At 43.3% G+C, this 20,731-nt stretch overlaps 1 protein-coding gene across 9 annotated transcripts in view; it reads left to right on the forward strand.

Moving 5' to 3' along the window:
- Positions 1–8,004: 8,004 nt before the first annotated feature.
- Positions 8,005–20,731, forward strand: part of MAP3K4 (mitogen-activated protein kinase kinase kinase 4) — a 148,733-nt gene continuing 136,006 nt past the window's right edge. For 2 of the 9 annotated variants that reach the window (XM_043544297.1, XM_037895111.2), the window contains exon 1: positions 8,443–8,700. In XM_043544297.1, the coding sequence (XP_043400232.1) occupies positions 8,621–8,700 (80 nt within the window). In that variant the 5' untranslated portion in view covers positions 8,443–8,620. Of the gene's footprint in view, positions 8,701–11,688; positions 11,804–20,731 lie in introns of those variants that run through there. The other 7 variants (XM_043544298.1, XM_037895109.2, XM_037895107.2 and 4 more) reach the window with 6 other exon arrangements.

Below are 20,731 nucleotides of genomic sequence, written 5' to 3' on the forward strand. Positions count from 1 at the left end.
TTCTTCTCTTTCCATGTCTAAGAGTGACTACAGAAGACCAAATAAAACAACCTTAGACTGAGATGAACTTTCAGATGGATTTCATATACATGGACATGATAGCAGATGTCTGCTGCATGTGTTCCAATGTGATATTTTTCAGTCATTTATAGCTTATTCACTCAATTCTTTTCAAATTGATCATAGATTTACCCCTCAGCTAGAACTATTTCCATGTCCATTTTTTATTTTTGTTTGTAGATTAATATCTATTTAAAGCCATTATATTTATTTATAAAATATAATTTCAATGAGATGATCATCAAAGAACTAAATTCCAGTTCTAAATTTCATTTCCAAATTCCAACACTCACTCTACAACAATGAACAACTATAGTGAAGGTATCTTGTTTAGCAAAACTTGAAGACATTTTCCCTTTTTAAAAATGATTTATGGCTGAATACAAGCCACATATGGCATTCATTGTTGTGTCCTCATACTTCTTACACCTGCCCACTTTTTGTCTGCCATCCCTGGATGCACTCTTTATGATTTAGGTTCCATTTCTTAAATTATGTCCACATTTTCACAAATAGGTGCAGGTCAAATGGGTTGATGGAGGGAAAGTAGTGATACTTTCCAAAGGTTTGCGTAAAAAAATAAAGTTGCACACGCAAACCAAGGTCCACTCTCTAATCACATGAGATGTAAAAACCAAGATGTCACACAAAACAGAGTCTGATGATCTTCACAATATGACCCTCCCTCTCCTTTCTGGCTTGCTCTGATCATCTGTGAAACAGTTAACAAGGTTTCAGAGTAGCAGCCCTGTTAGTCTGTATCCGCAAAAAGAAAAGGAGTACTTGTGGCACCTTAGAGACTCACAAATTTATTTGAGCATAAGCTTTCGTGAGCTACAGCTCACTTCATCGGATGCATTCAGTGGAAAATACAGTGGGGAGATTTTATGTACACAGAGAACATGAAACAATGGGTGTTACCATACAGTCTGTAAAAAGAGTGATCAGGTAAGGTGAGCTAATACCAGCAGGAGAGTGTGTGTGTGTGGGGAGGACATTTTGCAGTGATAATCAAGGTGGGCCATTTCCAGCAGTTGACAAGAACGTGTGAGGAACAGTTGGGGGAGGGGGAAATAAACATGGGGAAATAGTTTTACTTTGTGTAATGACACATCCACTCCTAGTCTTTATTCAAGCCTAAGTTAATTATATCCAGTTTGCAAATTAATTCCAATTCAGCAATCTCTCGTTGGAGTCTGTTTTTGAAGTTTCTTCATTGAAGAATTGCCACTTTTAGGTCTGTAATCGAGTGACCAAAGAGATTGAAGTGTTCTCCGACTGGTTTTTGAATGTTATAATTCTTGACGTCTGATTTGTGTCCATTTATTCTTTTACGTAGAGACTGTCCAGTTTGGCCAATGTACATGGCAGAGGGGCATTGCTGGCACATGATGGCATATATCACATTGGTAGATGCGCAGGTGAACAAGCCTCTGATAGTGTGGCTGATGTGATTAGGCCCTATGATGGTGTCCCCTCAATAGATATATGGACACAGTTGGCAATGGGCTTTGTTGCAAGGATAGGTTTCTGGGTTAGTGTTTTTGTTGTGTGGTGTGTGGTTGCTGGTGAGTATTTGCTTCAGGCTGGGGGGCTGTCTGTAAGCAAGGACTGGCCTGTCTCCCAAGATCTGTGAGAGTGATGGGTCATCCTTCAGGATAGGTTGTAGATCCTTGATGATGCGTTGGAGAGGTTTTAGTTGGGGGCTGAAGGTGATGGCTACTGGCGTTCTGTTATTTTCTTTGTTGGACCTGTCCTGTAATAGGTAACTTCTGGGTACTCTTCTGGCTCTGTCAATCTGTTTCTTCACTTCAGCAGGTGGGTATTGTAGTTGTAAGAACACTTGATAGAGATCTTGAGGGGGGTTTGTCTCTGTCTGAGGAGTTGGGGCAAATACGGTTGTATCGTAGAGCTTGGCTGTAGACAATGGATCGTGTGGTGTGGCCTGGATGAAAGCTGGAGGCATGTAGGTAAGTATAGTTGTCAGTAGGTTTCCGGTATAGGGTGGTGTTTATGTGACCATCGCTTATTAGCACCGTAGTGTCCAGGAAGTGGATCTCTTGTGGAGACTGGTCCAGGCTGAGGTTGATGGTGGGATGGAAATTGTTGAAATCATGGTGGAATTCCTCAAGGGCTTCTTTTCCATGGGTCCAGAGGATGAAGATGTCATCAATGTAGCGCAAGTAGAGTAGGGGCATTAGGGGACGAGAGCTGAGGAAGCGTTGTTCTAAGTCAGCCATAAAAATGTTGGCATACTGTGGGGCATTGCGGGTACCCATAGCAATGTCGCTGACTTGAAGGTATACATTGTCCCCAAATGTGAAATAGTTGTGGGTGAGGACAAAGTCACAAAGTTCAGCCACCAGGTTTGCCGTGACATTATCAGGGATACTGTTCCTGACGGCTTGTAGTCCATCTTTGTGTGGAATGTTGGTGTAGAGGGCTTCTACATCCATAGTGGCCAAGATGGTGTTTTCAGGAAGATCACCGATGGATTGTAGTTTCCTCAAGAAGTCAGTGGTGTCTCGAAGATAGCTGGGAGTGCTGGTAGTGTAGGGCCTGAGGAGGGAGTCTACGTAGCCAGACAATCCTGCTGTCAGGGTGCCAATGCCTGTGATGATGGGGCGTCCAGAATTTCCAGGTTTACGGATCTTGGGTAGCAGATAGAATACCCCTGGTCGGGGTTCTAGGGGTGTGTCTGTGCAGATTTGTTCTTGTGCTTTTTCAGGGAGTTTCTTGAGCAGATGGTGTAGTTTCTTTTGGTAACCCTCAGTGGGATCAGAGGGTAATGGCTTGTAGAAAGTGGTGTTAGAGAGCTGCCTAGCAGCCTCTTGTTCATATTCTGACCTATTCATGATGACGACAGCACCTCCTTTGACAAGTTGTATCTAAATCACAGCTGTTATGCTTCATAATCAGCACTCCATTGAGATGAATAGGGGCTGTTCACAACTCTTTTGGTGCTTGCTCATATAGATAGCACTGCACTGGTTACACATGGTTCATATTTTGAAGGTTATCTTTGTAACCATCTGGAGACCTGGAAAAAGGGAGGGTTCAGATAACCCTGGGTGTTCAGGCTGCAGGAGACCATGTAGCATGTCAGAGAGAATTCTGCAATTGTGTTCACAGAACTGTGTAATCAGGTAGACACACTCAACACAACTGGACATAGGCCATACCTACGAAAGATATGGTTTCAGTCAAATAAAGGGGCAGGGTAGGCCAAAATTTAATATGCTCTAACGCTGAGATCCAGAGGATGTGTAAACGGGCAATTACTGCAGCGAATACATTGCTGCCACAAAATGGAGCAAAAAACAGTGCAATGAACTTGATCCTATGTGTGGAATCCTATCCTGTCATAGCAGGATGATGATACCCAAAGCAGAATAGCTAGCAATGTTTTACTGTACAGGCAATGGGCCCAGGGCCAGGATTTTGCCCATTAAGATCATGCCACTTCATCCACCACCAAAATTCATATGCCTCCTACGTGGGTCATGCAGTCATATTAATGGCATCAGCAACCCTGCACAATCACTATTTAGTACAGGAAGTAGAGAAGAATACCTTATCCAGTTGAAGTGGCAGGCCAATAATCCTAAGAATGTTTCTGACCTCATGTTACTATTACTAACAAACGCTCCTATAATAGAGATGACTTAATGGCACCAAAGACCAGCATGATCTGACATGCAGAATGTGGGCTGACAGTGTTTAGACAGAAATGTCAAGTTGACTGGCTCCTATTATAGCACAGCTGTTGAACGCTGCAGCTGAGCAAGGTCTAGCAGCTATTAGACAGGCTGCTGCAGTGAATGAATCACAGGGCTAACAGCTGATTGAGCAGACATGTATACGAGATGATGCCTTAATTTCCCACAGAGAGTCATATATTAAATGAATTGTAGATAGGCTCAAATTATTCCATGCTGCAGATCGAGGTTTATTTCTTAAAAAGAGATCCTTTCTCATGCTATTATTGAACTATAACTACTATGAAAAAACCATAACCGTAGATGGGAGAATTCCCAAGTTTTCACATGGAAATTTGTCTTGGTACCCTGTTTGGACTCTGGGACAAGACAAAGATCTATATAACAAATAAATACTGTCAGATGAGATTTACTAGTTCTCAGACACAGGTATCATATATCCTGTACTACTCCACTGGATCACAGAAGAGCTGTTTTAATCTCTGACCAAGGAAATATGCAAATCCATTCTTCAGCATTCTTAACTAGATTTTGCACTTCAGTGCTTTCTAGTGCCTAATGAAGGTAGGATTTTGTTTACTTTACTTTGTTTCCAGTTTTTAAAAACTTCTTTATTGTGACTCTCTAATAGTTATGAGATGAGGATAACTAAACCCACAGTCACTCTTATTTTCCTGAAAAAATGTTTTTCAGTGCATACATGAAATGTTCATGAGATGAAAAAAGCCTGACATTAGTCTGTGTAAGTGCATTTGGTTGAGATACAAGTCTTACCTTCCTGTGAATAACTGACACAGAAAATGAAATAAATGTTTGAATCTATGACCATGTTCAACTGAAGAAGTCTAATAAAGGTATTCTCTGACATTACTTGTAGCCATCTAGTTGCTGGACATATATTTTTTCTTTGTTTAACTGTTACTTTATTAGTATTTGTTGTGGATAGAGCAAACATATCTAATCCAGAAGTAACAAAACCATAGACATGTAGGCCTATCTGATGTTTGTGATGGCGTGGGGAGAACTGACCCTATATGCCCTTAATACACAGGATTTAAAAGAGCACTCAAGGTAGAAATTCAAATAGCTATTCTACAACTATGTACCTACTTTTGTTACTAAGACAGTGTTGCCATCTGAGTCCCACAATTTCAGTGTATTTCTTAAAGTCCCAATTCCTGGAATGAAGAGATTGCATGAGAATCTCCACATTTGTTAAAGTAAGTTTCTAGCCCCCATGGTTGCAGAGAAAAGTTGAAAACATGAACTGTACCCTAAAAGCTCAAACAAGAAGGCAAATAAAAAGAATCTTGAATTTCGTATTTTTTTTAAATCATGATTTTTAAGCCAGTCATGGTATTGGGGGGGGGGGAGGGGGGCTAACTCATGATTTTTGTTTGCTTGAGGTTGGCAACACTGCAAAGAATACCTGAGTAAATTGAGAAAGATTAAAAAATCTCATTTACTGTTCCCTAAGCTTTGTTTCCTTTTTGCACTTCCTTCTGCACCAACGGTGAAACCAGACTGGTCAGTTTTACTTGTGGGACCTCATACATTAGTACAGTGTTGTGTCTGGAATCACAAACTAGCAGGGGAACATTTTGAATTAAAATACTTGTATTGAAAAAAATCATTAATATAATCTTATTCATATTAGGTTCTGCAGATCCTTGGTTTTTAAAAGCAAGCAAAGAAAAATCAAATGTGAGGCCTAACCTATGTATAGATTTCATTGCTACATAGATCTTTAGGTCACCAACTATGCCACATATCATGGCTGAGTGTAGATATACTTAATGGCCATCCGTATGTGAAAAAACTCAGGAACTCCATGCCCTTACTGCTTGAGCTAAAAGAGAATATCCAATAGAAGGTCACACACCTTGTTTCTTGTGGAGGCCACCAGGCACACACCAGGGGCTCCCTGCATTCTATCCCCTCCCCCCATCCTAAGTTCCCTTTAGGCCACCCTCCTATCCCCCTCTATTTAAGCAACTCTCTGGAACCCCCACCTCCTCCCTCACGCAAGGGACTCTGTGTGCATCCCCATTTCTCCCTTCTCCTCTGTGCCAGGGGCTTCGTGTGCCTTCTATGTCCCTCTCAGACAAACAGAGAAATGTAATCTCTCAAGTTGAGTGTGACATCCCACTTTGCTTGACCACTCAGCTGAGGCAGTAGTATATCCTCTGCAGGCCTCCCACAAGCATAGTCACAACATGACATTATCTCCATGGCAAAAGGTGGCATCAGAAATTTTTACACTAGATAATAAAATGATTCTAGTAGACTATTATGGTGCTATGGAACTCAAAATCTTCCACAGTGACTGCTAAGCATAACCACATCTTTGCCTGAGAAAAAATACCCAAGGAGATGGTATCAGACAATGATACCACAATACAATACACAAAAATTCCAACAGTTTATCTATAGCTACAATTTTTGTCACACAACATCTAGTCCTTTCTATCTGCAGCAATCAAATGTACATATTGAAAAAATAGTACAGCTTGCGAAGCAAGCAATGTGGGAGAGACCCATACTTCCATTTAGAGTACATGTATTTCTATATACTGGATAAAAATAAGATATTTATTGGGTAAATAGGGTAAGATTTATAATGTCAATTTCTTTGCTTTTCAGTACTTTGGGTTTTGTTAATGACATAAATTTTAGTTGTTATATGACAGACTTACAGACTTACCTGGCTTTTGAAACTGTTTTTTGTTTCCAGATTTACATATTTGAGCCAGAGAATCTTTCACACTCATTCACACTCATTCACTTCAGTACTGCTTTTGTTAACTGTATCATTTTACTTTGGAAAGTATACAATGTGCACAGTAATATTCTCTCTTGATGGTGAACTATCATAATGATAAATGCAAGTCTGCATAAATCCATTGATCTGGCTCCAGACATTTGGCATTGGCTATTTAACAAAGCTGATAAATTTATATTAGCAATATCTTCTGGATTATTAATGTTCAAAATTAATTTTAATACAACACAGAAAGATTCTTACTAACATAAATAGTACATACTGCTTAACTGTGATTAACAGGTCAAGTATTTTAAACGTACTGAGATATTTCTCTTTGACTCACAGGAACATGTCAATAATTTTACATCAATTAAGAATCTGTTGTAGAGTCTGGTGCAATATTTGTAGGATCTTAAATAGATTTGCACATCTGGTGTATGGTTAATTTCATGGAGGATCTTGGCATAAAACAGTGGCTCTCATTCTAATCCCTTATTTTTTGTATTTCATCCTACAAAGAAATATAATATATACCATATGGATATTATTCCTGGGTATAGGAAGTGGAGATGGTGATACAATAGGTAGCACTCTTTCTAAATCAGTACTAGTGCTAGGGGGCGCTGCTCTGCTTTCATGATAATTAAATGTGGAAGGCTTGACCACCCAAAGTGATGAACCATCTCATGGTTCTCTACATGTTAAGGGTGTTAACCTATGTATTCTAGCCAAGTTCCAGTTCAGGAAATTGCATTTTTCCTTCCTATATTCCATCTATAGTTGCAAATGGATAATGTGGTTCTACTTCACTTTTTGTTCGAAACTGGTGGAAAATTCTGCAGTGGGCTTTAAAGTGACCAGATTTCCAAAATGAAAAACCAGAACACCTATTGCAGGGGTTGAGCCTGCAGAGGATAGTTTTGTTGACAGGCGGTGCACAAGAAACTCTGTCAATTGAGGAGAAAGAATTAGGTGATTGCTTCACCCCTGTCAAACTATGCACCTCCCCCTTCTCCTCTGCCATCCTATCCATTTGAAGACACTCTACAGACCAGGGTTTTCTACAGAAGTGGGGAGGGGCTGATAACATCTGCCAAGTCTGGTGAGAAGTGCTCCTTGAGGTGCGTATGTGCCTAGCCAGCCTACTGTAAATTTCTCTGACAGCCAAAAGCTGTTTAAAAAAGCAAGCCTCCCCGTCTCATTCAAGGCCACTAGAATAGTCAGTTTTCAGGGTCACTTCATGTGTTTGTTCCTGGACAACTCCTTGAGTGATTCCTATCCCTGCCTCCCAGGGCATGGGGAGAGAGCTTAATTAATGTTCCCAGCATCCATTGTCTTCCTTAGATGAAAGGATGCTGGTACCACGTCCTTGGTATTAATTCAGTATCACCATCCCTAGGTATTAAAAATCAGTCAGACCCCCCCGCCCCCATTCTTAAAAAAAAACCACGAGATTTTTACAGAGTAATGAAGGGTGGGTTCGTTTTATTTGACTTCCGGCTTTTCAACCTCAGGGTTGAGGTTTCGAGCTTTTCTCTGTAACGGGGAGAGCTAGAAACGTCCTTTGCCCATAGCAGAGCTGAGCGTGTCCCCCATCTCCTGACCCCAAAAGCTGCAGCCTGCGCGCCTCATCCCCCTTGCGGGAACCGGGGCGGGGGGGGGCGAGGGCGATTAGGAGAAAATGTGGGTCACTAAAACAACGTATTTATCAATGACATCATCATATTAACTCCCCCCACCCCCCGTTCGGTCCCCCCAGCCTTATTGGGATGCAGGCGGCCCTTTGGGAGAGGCTAGTGACAGCTCTAACACCGCCCCACCCCCTCCCGCTTCTCTCGCTCGGGGAGGCGCGAGCGCCTGTGGTTGCCCTTGTCCCTCGGCGCGCGCCGTAGCGCTGCTCCCGGCTTCTGCCCCCTGGGACTGTTTGCAAGATGGCGGCCGCGCGGGCGGCTCTTCGCGGCCGGATCCCCGCAGCCGGGTAGAGACACCTCCCCGCCCCTCATTCCCCCCCCCAACGCCGCTCCGCGCCGGGCTGCAGACAGGGGCCCGCTGCTGCCATGCCGACCTCGGTGCATGCATGAGAGACGTCGCCGAGCTGCTCCCTGCTGCCGCCGCCATGGAGGAGCCGCCGCCGCCGCCGGGGCTGCGCCCGGGGAGGTCAGTGACCGCCGCTGCCAAATAACGAGCCACCCACAGACAGGGGCCCGGCCCGCCCGTTGCCACATAGTGAGCCAGCGTTCCCGGCCGCACCTGATTCCCTCCGCGGGGACCGGAGCAGCCACCGGGTCTCCCTGCCCAGGCGCCACCTGCCCCCCGACCCACTGCCCCCTGGTGCTGGCGGCTTCGTGATCCGCACAGGCGGGGCAGCCTCCTCTCCCCTGCGGGAGCTGGGAGCCGCTTGCCGCGGATCGCTGGGGCGTGGATTTGGGGGCTGCCCGCCTCCCCCCGCCCGTGCCTGGGCGCTTCCCAGCCCCCCGCGGCACGCACTCAGCTCGCGCGCGGCTGCCCTGGGGGGTTTTTCCTCCTTGGGTGGAAAAGCCGCAGCTGCGGCTGCTTCAGCCGTTCTGCAAACGGCCCCGGAGGAGAAACTCGTTAGACAGCAAATCTCTCGCGGCGGCTGTGGGGAAAAGCAGCGCTTTGTGGGTAGATCTGTGATCGTTCAACACGCACCGGAGCAGCAGGAGAGGATGAGGGTTCTGAAGCATTCGCAAAAGAAACAGGCGTCCCCGTTCCCATCTCCCCCCGAAAAGCTTTACAAACTGGCAATGTTTTATGGAGGTGGCACATTCCCTGAGATCAAAAAGGAGAAGAAAACCCATTCAAATCACTTATAGTTTTTCAGTGAAGGAGGCACAGGGTGACCTATCCGTGCCGACCGAAATATAGGCATGCAAGAAGGTTTGGGGATTTTGTAGCTGTTCTGGATAAAAATAGGTAGTTAGATCTCTGTGGCTCTTAGAGAAAACAGCAGTGTCTCAGAGAAAGCACCTCTTCCTTAAATTATTGCTTTTGGCAATGTTGCAATAGATAACTGATAGAAGAAAACATTTTAAAACATTATCTACACTCTCAAGCTTCTTACTGCTGCCTCTGCCTGCTGAACATGCTGAACTCAAACTGGCTTCTTACAAGTCTCCATCTCAGCCCCACTGAGAGATGAGTATGCAAATAACGTAATGTTTTAATGATTCCAACCAGCTGCAGAACTGTTGCATAACTTCAAGTTATTAATTCCCTAGCAATTATTTCTCTCTTTAAAATAACATCCTGTTGATACATTACTTCTCACCAGGAGGCATGCAGGAAACATTCTTTTAAAACACTTCAAGTGTGTACAATTAGTAACATAAGGGGAAGAGTCAGGCACACTCCATCGCAGGTGCACTGTAAAGAAGAACTAAGTGCAGTCACATTAATGAGATCCTTCTTGGATGTTGCTAGTGACTCTTTTATTACTGTAATGTGTTGAGAGGGACATGGTTATTTACCTTTAGATATAGTTTGGACTAAGGCTGTGAAGTTGGATGGCAACTAGTTTGGATTTGCTTTAATATCTTTTAAGTAAAATAATTTTTAAAAATGTTGTCATAAAAGCCTGTGATTGTTAATATGTTAATAATTTTGTCTCATACTAATTTACATTGACATTAACAGGAGTATTATGCTCTGTAAGTGCAAATAGGACAAATGAATTCAGAAGTTTCCCAGTTTCTTTTCAGAGGTCTTCTAATAGTAGCAGTTTAGATTAAGCAGAAAAAGACTTAAAAACAAAACTGGTATAATCAAGACTCCAAACTAAGAGTCAAATTTAGTGTCTTCATGTACAGTAGATTACTTTCCCACACAAATAGAGCATGCCCGTGCATTTCCTGCTTAGGGCCACTTCTGACCTCTGCTGGATCCTGCTTATTAAAATCCAGTTTATGTGAGTTGGATGTGGGTGTAGATCAGGGGTGGGCAAACTTCTTGGCCTGAGGGCCACATGGGGTTTCCGAAATTGTATGGAGGGCTGGTTAGGGGAGGCTATGCCTCCCCAAACAGCCAGGCATGGCCTGGCCCCTGCCCCCTAGCCAACCCCCTCTGCTTCTCCCCCCCAGATGCCCCCCCGGGACTCCTGCCCCATCCAACCCCGCCTAGTCCCTGTCCCCTGATGGGCCCCCCCCAGGACCCCCGCCCCATCTACCCCTCCTTGGCTGCCTCCTGTCCCCTGCTGCCCCATCCAACCCCCCCTCCTTCCTGACTGTCCCCCCCCCCCCCCCCGGAACCCCTGCCCCCATTCAACCCTCCTGTTCCCTGCCCTCTGACCGCCCTGACTCCTATCCACACCCCCGCCCCTTGACCACCACCCTGAACTCCGCTGCCCTCTATCCAACCCCCCCTGCCGCCTTCCTGCACTGCCTGGAGCACCGGTGGCTGGCGGCGCTACAGTTGCACTGCCCAGAGCACCAGGCTCTGCAGCTTCGCTGCCCAGCAAGAGCTCGCAGCCCTGCCACCCAGAGCATTGCGCCAGCAGCACAGTGAGCTGAGGCTGCAGGGGAGGGGGAACAGTAGGGGAGGGATCGGGGGCTAGCTTCCCAGACCAGGAGCTCAGGGGCCAGGCAGGAGGGTCCCGCGGGCCAGATCCACCCCTCCCCATAGTTTGCCCACCTCTGGTGTAGATAGTGTGGTGGCAATTCTTTCCAACAAATGAAAATTAAATACTTAAATTAATTTTTTCAGAGTGGGTAGGAGGAGTCTCAAAACAATTGGGTATTCTTAGTTTGTATAGTGAAATTGCCTGTTCTCCACTGTAATTCACCTTCATATGAACTGTAGATACTGACTTACCTTTAGGGTAAAATGATTTCCATAGTTCTATAGGAAACTTGTGCTTCATTTTTTAAAAAATGAACAGAGTACACTAAAGTTTTTGTAGCAGAATTACAGTGGATTTAAACATTGCTGGTACATTTAGACCTCAGTCTCACAATCAGATTTATGTGGGCAGAAGTTGAAGTTGAAGAACCCTGTTGAAGTTGGTTAGACTCTGGGCAGACTCTGGAGTCTGTGCATATGGATCTGATTGGAGCCTTTGGTTTTGAAAACAAGATATTTTAAATCAGTGCTCCCTTCACTTAATTGTCAAATTTTGTGTTTAAAATGTAGGGTTTTCGCTAGAATATTTGAAGGCCACTTGAAGACGTATGACACAAACTGAGAACTTCCAGTCGAGTTATAAGAGCACAAAGATGCTCTCTTACCGTTATTACCGGTCCTTCAGGTTTGTGTTGAGGCACATTTCACTGTTGTGCTTGTACTGTACTCTCTTTTGGAATAAACAATGAAGTGAGGCTCTATGCATTTTGCATAAACAATACACTTGCATTTATAAAATATAAGTTGACCCGTTTTGTCATTTCTGAAACATTGTCTTGGTCTAGCAAACTACTGAAATAAATCAAGGATTCCATAGCTTGTCAGAGCATAATTTTAGCAATATATTTATTGGATCAAGATAAGCACACAGTGCAAAGTCACATTTTGTTTGAATTACATAAAATCAGTTATTACTACAAGATACTCCAAAATATTTGATTGAGAATCCTTCTCCAAAAACAATATTTTCTCCCAACCCTTCTTCCTTCTCCTTCTTCCACTCCCTCCCCTCCTCCCCCTCAGAATAAAGAGTTTTTGAGCAACAGAAAAAGTGAATGCTGGGCAGACTGGAGCACTTAAGAGCATCAAGTGAAATCATGCTGCTAGTGGGGTTTGGGCAGGAGTTCATATGTGGTGGCTTGTTTGACTATTTTTTTAAAGACAAATGAAATATGATTGTATTAAACTTTTAAAGGTAAAAGATGTGCATACTTATATGAATGAGAATACTTGTTCAAAGTGTTCAATTGCTTAGCACTTTTTGAGAGTTTAGAAGCTTTGGCTGCAGGTGTTAAACTGTTAGGCCCCAATTACCAGGTGTGTCCAAAAACTGCCGGGCACAAAATCCAAGATAGAGGAAAAGGTGTCCTTAGTTCACATGTACTTTGTTGATTTGCATGCCAGTTTGATTCTTGGCAAAGGGGAGAACAGCCTTAAAGATTCCCTAACTTTCACTTTGTTTCTGTAGCCCTTTTTTCTCCTGTCACAGCTCTGGTGTCAGGACTTGGGATTGGGTGGAGAAGCAAGGAATAGGGCTGCCAATGAGGCATCTGAAGCTGTTGTGCCAGCTATGTACCATGCGGAGACTGGGAAACTTCCCAGCGATTGATCTGCCAAATTTATTGGCCATAGGGCAATGATGAATTGAGTGATTAATCTATTGGGGAATCTAGTGTTTTGGGAAGTCCAGTGTTGTTTCATGAATTGAATTCAGTATGTTTCTCACGCTGATAAATTACATTTGTAGGACTGATAGTGAAAAGAATATAAAATTAATTTTCTATTCCCGATTATATTTTCAAGTGGTAAATTAATCTGAAATAGCTTCATCTGTTGTTTTTCATGTATTTAAAGAGACAAAAAATACTCCACTTTTATATACCATAGTCTCTTGTTTACATGTTCGAGGCTGGGATCAGTGAGCGACTGTCCTCACTCCCGTCCCCGTCCCCCCCCCCCCCAAACCACACACACATGGAGTGCTAGGTGAGATGTCTGGCATTCATAGCAACAAGGATTAGTTTGCAGAGTGTGGCTGCTTCAGTTGTTTTCATGGTTGTTAATTAGTGCTTTCTGTGTCAGGGTTGGTTTTATTGTTATGTAAGTGGTGATGTTGGCCCTTGTGGAATGCAAGCCATGCTGTTGTGAAAAACAGATCCACTGACTATAGAAGGAAAAGATTAGGGGTATACTGGTAATTTTTAACCTAATGAGTAATATTAATTAGTCTTCCCGTTTTGTTCCCTTGAAACCCGAAAATTTAAAAAAGTTCCATCCAGACATATTCTGTGAAATATTTTTATACCAACTTTAAAAATTCATAACTTTCTTCTTTTTAAAAGTGCATTTTTATTTTTAAAAACCCTCTTACTTGAATATTTAATATGTTGGCTTCTAAAAGATATTAGAAGATACAGCTAGCTCAGCTTCTTTCTCCATCTCTGTGACTTAACTTGTTTTACACACACAAAACACTTTCATTGCTACATAGATCTGCAGAGCAACAGGTTTTCAGCATTTGTCCATAAAACATGTTAATTGCTTTAAAATTATTTGTTGCTTGCCTGGCTTGGTACAAAAGTTCTGAATTAAAATACTTTTCAGGAAAGGATTGAGGAAACCCATCATGTAGTTTAGAATAAAGAAAAACTAGCATTTGTATTATATTCTCTACATGGGGATTGAAAGCTTTACCTGGCATCTTTTATCCAGAGGCCAATGTGGAAGATATGGGTGACTGGCTCAGTGAAGTGTCAGGGCGATGCCCTGATGAGAAGCCCAGACTCTCTCCAGTTTCAGCTGCTGGGAAAGGCAACAGTACTGGGATTCTTACCAGGGTGCTGCCCATTCTCCTTACTTGGGGCCTGACATTTCAATCTTATTAGTAGGGATTAATGTGAATCTACTTTTACACTACTTACACTCTTACTGGCTGCTGGAAGAGAGAAGCTTTGTATCTTTTTAATAGTGATAGTAGATTCTTCTGACTTTTGCAGGAGTAGGTGGATCTCCCATTACCCTAGCCTTCTGACTGTTCCAGGGGAATTAGACAGTTTCTGCTACTTTACCCCTTTCCTAGCTGTCTCTTTTTTTGAAGGGTGTGGGGTGGGGACTCTTCTCTGGAGAATTACTTCAGCGCTTGACTTCTGTGTTTCTTGTAGCTTTCCCAAGCAACAACAAAATGAAAGTGACTTAATCTATGTCTGTTTTACTGTACCTACTGGGTTCTTAGTAGCAGCTGTGAAACTGACCCGTGTTTTGTCAATTTTATTTTTTCTGCTCTTTGGGTTGAACTTTTACATTCTTCCTCTAAAGGTACATCTACACTTATGGTGGCATATAGTGTACGGACACTGCATGCCCAGCTAGCATGAGTATTAACAGCAGTGTAGACAATGGGGCACTGCTTAGGCATGTAGAGTGTCCTAGGTGCCTGAACCTTAGACCATGCACCCTACATGGCTCTCTATAAGCTTAAGCAGGTTCTCTCATGTCTACAGTGCTAAAAACAGCACTGTAGTGTCCCACTCCCTTCCCACTGCCAGAGCCTTTTCCTATTGCCTCCCCTTGCTGGAGCCTTTTGCTGTCGCGTGTAGCACCACAGTGACTAGTGTGGATGCAGCCTACCTTTTACTGCAGTGTGAAGCTACATGCGGCATTATGTAGAGTACAAGTAGACCAGGTCTAAATCTGCAAGAATTACTTTAAAGGTCCTGGCTTAAATGAGTACCCATTTGATAACAATTATCTCCTGGCACAATCCACTCCTTAGCCTATCATAGTCCAAATCAAAAGGAATTGTCCAAGGAAACAAAACAGGCATAAGAATTCAGATTCTGGATAGCTAATATCTATACACTGCAGAGGACAACTACCTATGCATGGGCCTGAAGCAGATAGAAGAAATCAACGGAAATAAAAATTGATGCTGAACAATGCAAGATTTGCTGCGAACCAACAACAATCAATTTAATCAGCAATGATGCATCCAATATAACCTGCATCCCAGAGACCTGGCTAGATGATGATGTGAGTCCTTTGCTAACCCCCTTTGTCCCTCCAAGATACTTGGTACATCACAGACTTGGACAGGCCAAGAAGGTCTGGGGCACTGTGTTCATTTTTTTTTATTATTTCCAAAAGAGGTGCCTCAGTTAAGACACATTCATTTGAATTTCTCATCTGACAATAGAAACCAGAGTCAATGCTAGCAGATTTTATACTCATTTACAGGTCGTCACAGGCTAAAGAGTTCATAATGGAGCTCACTGATACCTTGTTGATGGTAGTATTGTCCATGGAGATTTCAACATGCATGTTGACAAGGCCACAGATGCAAAAGTCCCAAAACACATATCCTCACTTGCCTCCCAAGAACTTTCATGGGTCAGCTCTGGTGCATCCCACATAACTGGTCACACCCTGGCCCTGATCTTTGGCCTAGTTGTCAATAGCAAGGACATCATGATCCAGACACTGTCTTGGACAGACCATCACCTTTTTAAGTTAGTGATCAGAGCTCTTCCAGCTTGCAAGCAACAAGAAAGAGCCATGACCCTGATTCAATCATGAAGACTCATGGACTATACCAAATTTCAAAGCCTCCTAAAGGACAGCAGTACCCCACCCACAGGATGAGTTGAAGAACTGGCCAATCATTATCATTGTATACTAATTTCAACCGTTGACATCTTGGCCCCCAGATGGCCCCTTCTTAACCATCAACACAGATCTCCTTGGTTTTCTAGATGAAGAGAAAGAGGTGGAAACTCAAACACCAATGGTGGAAAATGAAGATTAATACAGGCAGGATGAAACCAAATGAATTCTTCCAAGTCAATGCTGTGGCTGTATTACAGGCCAATAGCACCTTCCTTTCAGCTTCCATTGAATCTGCCAAATCCTGCCCCAAGAGCTGTCCAGGATAGTAAACTGCATCATTGTGTCTGAATGTCTACAGCTTGCACAGAGTACAGGACAGAGTACTAAACTCTGCAAAGAATGGTCATTGTACTTAGCTGAAGAGATTGGGAAGCATCCTCAAATGTGCACAAACTACCTTGATCTGCCTTGTCTGCTCCCACCAACCAGTAGTCTGTTTGCATTCCCAGAGTCCAGTACATTCACTCAGCCAGAAATTCTGGATACAGTAAAGGAGCCTTGACTCAAGACCTGTGAATTTGACCCAGGCCTTTCCTGGCTTTTGAAAGAGAGACATGAACAACTGGTGCCACACATTAAGAAACCTACCCTGGATGCATCTAGAATAGCCAGCTACTGCCCAGTGTCAAGCTTCCCATTCCCATTAGCCAAAGGCCAACTTCAAGCTCATCTAATTGTGCTGAGTCTAGGTTATAAGCATCAGTCTGGATTCAGGCCAACATGGAACTGAAACTGCTTTAGTGGCACTGATGGATGATCTCCTACTGTCAAGGGATAAGGGGCAGACATCCATTCTCATCCTTCTGAACCCAACAAATAGTGATGGGAAACCACACCTTCCCTACTAGAACCCTCACTTGTGGAGTCTCACAAGGATCAGTTCCGTCTCCAGTTCTGTTGAACATCTGCATGCAGCCACTAGTTGAACTGGTCATTCCAGTGCTGGCAATATGCAGGTGAAGTGCATTTCTGCGGCATATGACCACACCACTACTACCAGGATGGCCTAGTGCTTTGATGAAATCAGCTCATTGCTGGACAGCTGGTTGAAACTGACCAAGACAGAGGTTATGCTGATTGGGCAGAGGATAGCATTTTGAGGAGTTTACAGTCCTGGTGCAGTCTCCTTTGGTTGGAAGTGCACACCTGCAATTGGTCAATTCTTTCTGTAGTGTAGGAGTGTTCTTGAGTTTCTCACCGATGCTAAGCTCTCCCTTACCATTATCCATGAGAAATGTCTTCTGTCATCTCCCATTACCTAGGAGACTCATCCTATCCTAGTGAACTGTGACCTCACCTCAGTTATTCATGCCTTCGTCACCTCTCTACTGGACTACAGCGATGCAGTATACTTAGGCGTGAAGCCCTCAGTGCTAAGGATACGCCAAATAATACAGACTGCTGCAGGATATCGCCTCAGTAATGCTGGCTTCTGTGAACACCTCTTCTGCGCCCTACACTGGCTTTCTATAGAATATTTAATCATGTTGAAGGTGCCAGTCCTTTATTTCCCCCCTAAGGTACAGTACTTAATGGCCTGGGCCTAGGGTATCTAAAAGATAGACTAAAATTCTGGGGTGAAGACTGTGATCAGTAAAGTCATTCCTCTGGCACAATGGGACTTTCTACTAGAATCTTGCCTGTGCAGGAGACAGAGCTTTCTCGGAGCCCAACCCAAAACTGGAATGAACTCTCAGGAACCAAGCATGATCACAAACCTCACCACCTTGCACTCAAAGAGCGAGACAGATTTCTTTGACCTTGCTTTCTATAACATAAACATATAGCAACATACGTGTGTAGAGCGTTTTTTAAAATTAAAAACGAAACACACTACTGCATGCACTTCTCCCCCACAAGAGATGAGAACAGACACATGAGAGATGTTAGTCATGTTGCTTAATGCACTGCTGGAAGGTGCTTAGATATGGTGATGGCAGTGATATAAAAACCCTTAGTGTATAGAATAGAATTATATAGGCAGAGTAAATGGTGGTTGTCTTTTGTGGGGGACATCGATTAAAGAGATATATGGATCCTTTAAAAGTTTTTGTGTGGTTATAGGATAGTTTCTGATTCTGCACAAGAATACATTAGTGCAGCATTGTAAAATCATTATGACAATTTGCAAATCTAGACTGAAACGTGCTTGGTCACTCTTGCTGTCATGATGAAAAATCTAATATCTTGGCTATATGCCATTTAACAAAAAAGAAAAAGTAGTGGGCTCATGTGAATGAGCAAGTAGAATTTTGTAAGTTTGGGCTAGAATATATCAGGGCTTGAAAAATTCACCATACTTACTAGCCAAAGGATGCAACACAATGGCACAATTGATGCACTGTCAACTTCAATAACTGGCATCCTGGGCATGGAGGGAAGCAGGAGAGGTGGTAGTTGAAGGACTGAGTGGAGCACAGCTACCAGCTCTGCTCCTTCTGCTGCAGTCCCAGCTGGTGATCCATTTGTGTCTCACCAGCTGATACTCTCATAGTTTGTTGGAGGAGGATTTGTAGCTTGCAAACTAGCCAGCCAAAATCTACCAAAAGTTTCAGGCCTTCTTTATAGGTCACAAAGAAATGCCCTGCACCCCCCAAAAAAGGTACAGCTCCGTTTCTTTTTCTGTTTGCAGGTTACCTTTGAACAGTAACAGTTTTATTTAAATGAGCTTTTTGTGAAGGAATAAAACTCATAGTTCTAAACGTACTCCCCTTTACATATTATGCTACAAAAGTGACAAAGCTCAAGCTGGAGTTGAAAACAATATAATCTAAGGTGAAAAAAATTGTTAATATTTTTCTATTTCCAGTTTTACTAGTTACAAAGAACTGGGAGTTCTGATTATTATTTTTTCTGAGGTGAGAACATGAAGGGCTGCCAAAAATGTTAAAGAGCTCTATTTATTTATTTATTTGTACTTATTTCTAGCTGGTACCACTTGCAGAATAAAAGTCCTTTTCTGTAGATCATTTAAATAGTCTGCAACAGTTGTGAATTCTGCTTGTGACAAAAACAGACATATTGTATTGAAAATTTATTTGTATTTTCCTTAATTCATTCTCTATTTTTGACCCTCTGTTTTCTTGATGTTGATCAGATTTTACTTTCAGCCACACTTCACTTACACTTATCGTTTTTGCCTCATCACTCTCTGGCCATACATTTTTCCATTCTAAATAGTTATAATAGTATGCTTTGGGGTTTTCTTCCCAGGATGTTATGAAAAGTTGGGGTAAGGTGTCAAGAGTATCAATAGTGCAATGATATAGCTAGTCAGATCATGGATAATTTTTTAGTTAAATGTAGTTATTCCCAAGATGATTTTGATTAGTTAGTAGGACTGTGAAGAGTTTAACAGGAAAGGATCTGACTACAATTAGAGAACTCTATTTGAGATATCCTGGAGAAAGGAACTATACTGTAGCCTCAGCATATCTCTGTTTGGGATGGCTTTTTATTTTTATTAAAGGGCGTTAGTGAGTGAGAGACATCTTCCCTCTTTCTAGGTACTGTATCTATGGAGTTCCTGCTGCTCACAAACCGGGTAGAATTAGTGGGGGAAGCAAAAGTGGATGGGAATCTGGGAGGCAGTGACCATGAGTTGGTTGAGTTCAGGATCCTGACGCAGGGAAGAAAGGTAAGCAGCAGGATACGGACCCTGGACTTCAGGAAAGCAGACTTTGACTCCCTCAGGGAACAGATGGCCAGGATCCCCTGGGGGACTAACATGAAGGGGAAGGGAGTCCAGGAGAGCTGGCTGTATTTCAAGGAATCCCTGTTGAGGTTTCAGGGACAAACCATCCCGATGAGTCGAAAGAATAGTAAATATGGCAGGCGACCAGCTTGGCTTAATGGTGAAATCCTAGCGGATCTTAAACATAAAAAAGAAGCTTACAAGAAGTGGAAGGTTGGACATATGACCAGGGAAGAGTATAAAAATATTGCTCGGGCATGTAGGAAAGATATCAGGAGGGCCAAATCGCACCTGGAGCTGCAGCTAGCAAGAGATGTCAAGAGTAACAAGAAGGGTTTCTTCAGGTATGTTGGCAACAAGAAGAAAGCCAAGGAAAGTGTGGGCCCCTTACTGAATGAGGGAGGCAACCTAGTGACAGAGGATGTGGAAAAAGCTAATGTACTCAATGCTTTTTTTGCCTCTGTTTTCACTAACAAGGTCAGCTCCCAGACTGCTGCGCTGGGCATCACAAAATGGGGAAGAGATGGCCAGCCCTCTGTGGAGATAGAGGTGGTTAGGGACTATTTAGAAAAGCTGGACGTGCACAAGTCCATGGGGCCGGACGAATTGCATCCGAGAGTGCTGAAGGAATTGGCGGCTGTGATTGCAGAGCCCTTGGCCATTATCTTTGAAAACTCATGGCGAACGGGGGAAGTCCCGGATGACTGGAAAAAGGCTAATGTAGTGCCCATCTGTAAAAAAGGGAAGAAGGAGGATCCTGGGAACTACAGGCCAGTCAGCCTCACCTCAGTCCCTGGAAAAATCATGGAGCAGGTCCTCAAAGAATCAATCCTGAAGCACTTAGAGGAGAGGAAAGTGATCAGGAACAGTCAGCATGGATTCACCAAGGGAAGGTCATGCCTGACTAATCTAATCGCCTTTTATGATGAGATTACTGGTTCTGTGGATGAAGGGAAAGCAGTGGATGTATTGTTTCTTGACTTTAGCAAAGCTTTTGACACGGTCTCCCACAGCATTCTTGTCAGCAAGTTAAGGAAGTATGGGCTGGATGAATGCACTATAAGGTGGGTAGAAAGCTGGCTAGATTGTCGGGCTCAACGGGTAGTGATCAATGGCTCCATGTCTAGTTGGCAGCCGGTGTCAAGTGGAGTGCCCCAGGGGTCGGTCCTGGGGCCGGTTTTGTTCAATATCTTCATA

This window comes from Chelonia mydas, chromosome 3 (assembly GCF_015237465.2).
Source record: "Chelonia mydas isolate rCheMyd1 chromosome 3, rCheMyd1.pri.v2, whole genome shotgun sequence".
NCBI lineage: Eukaryota > Metazoa > Chordata > Testudines > Cheloniidae > Chelonia > Chelonia mydas.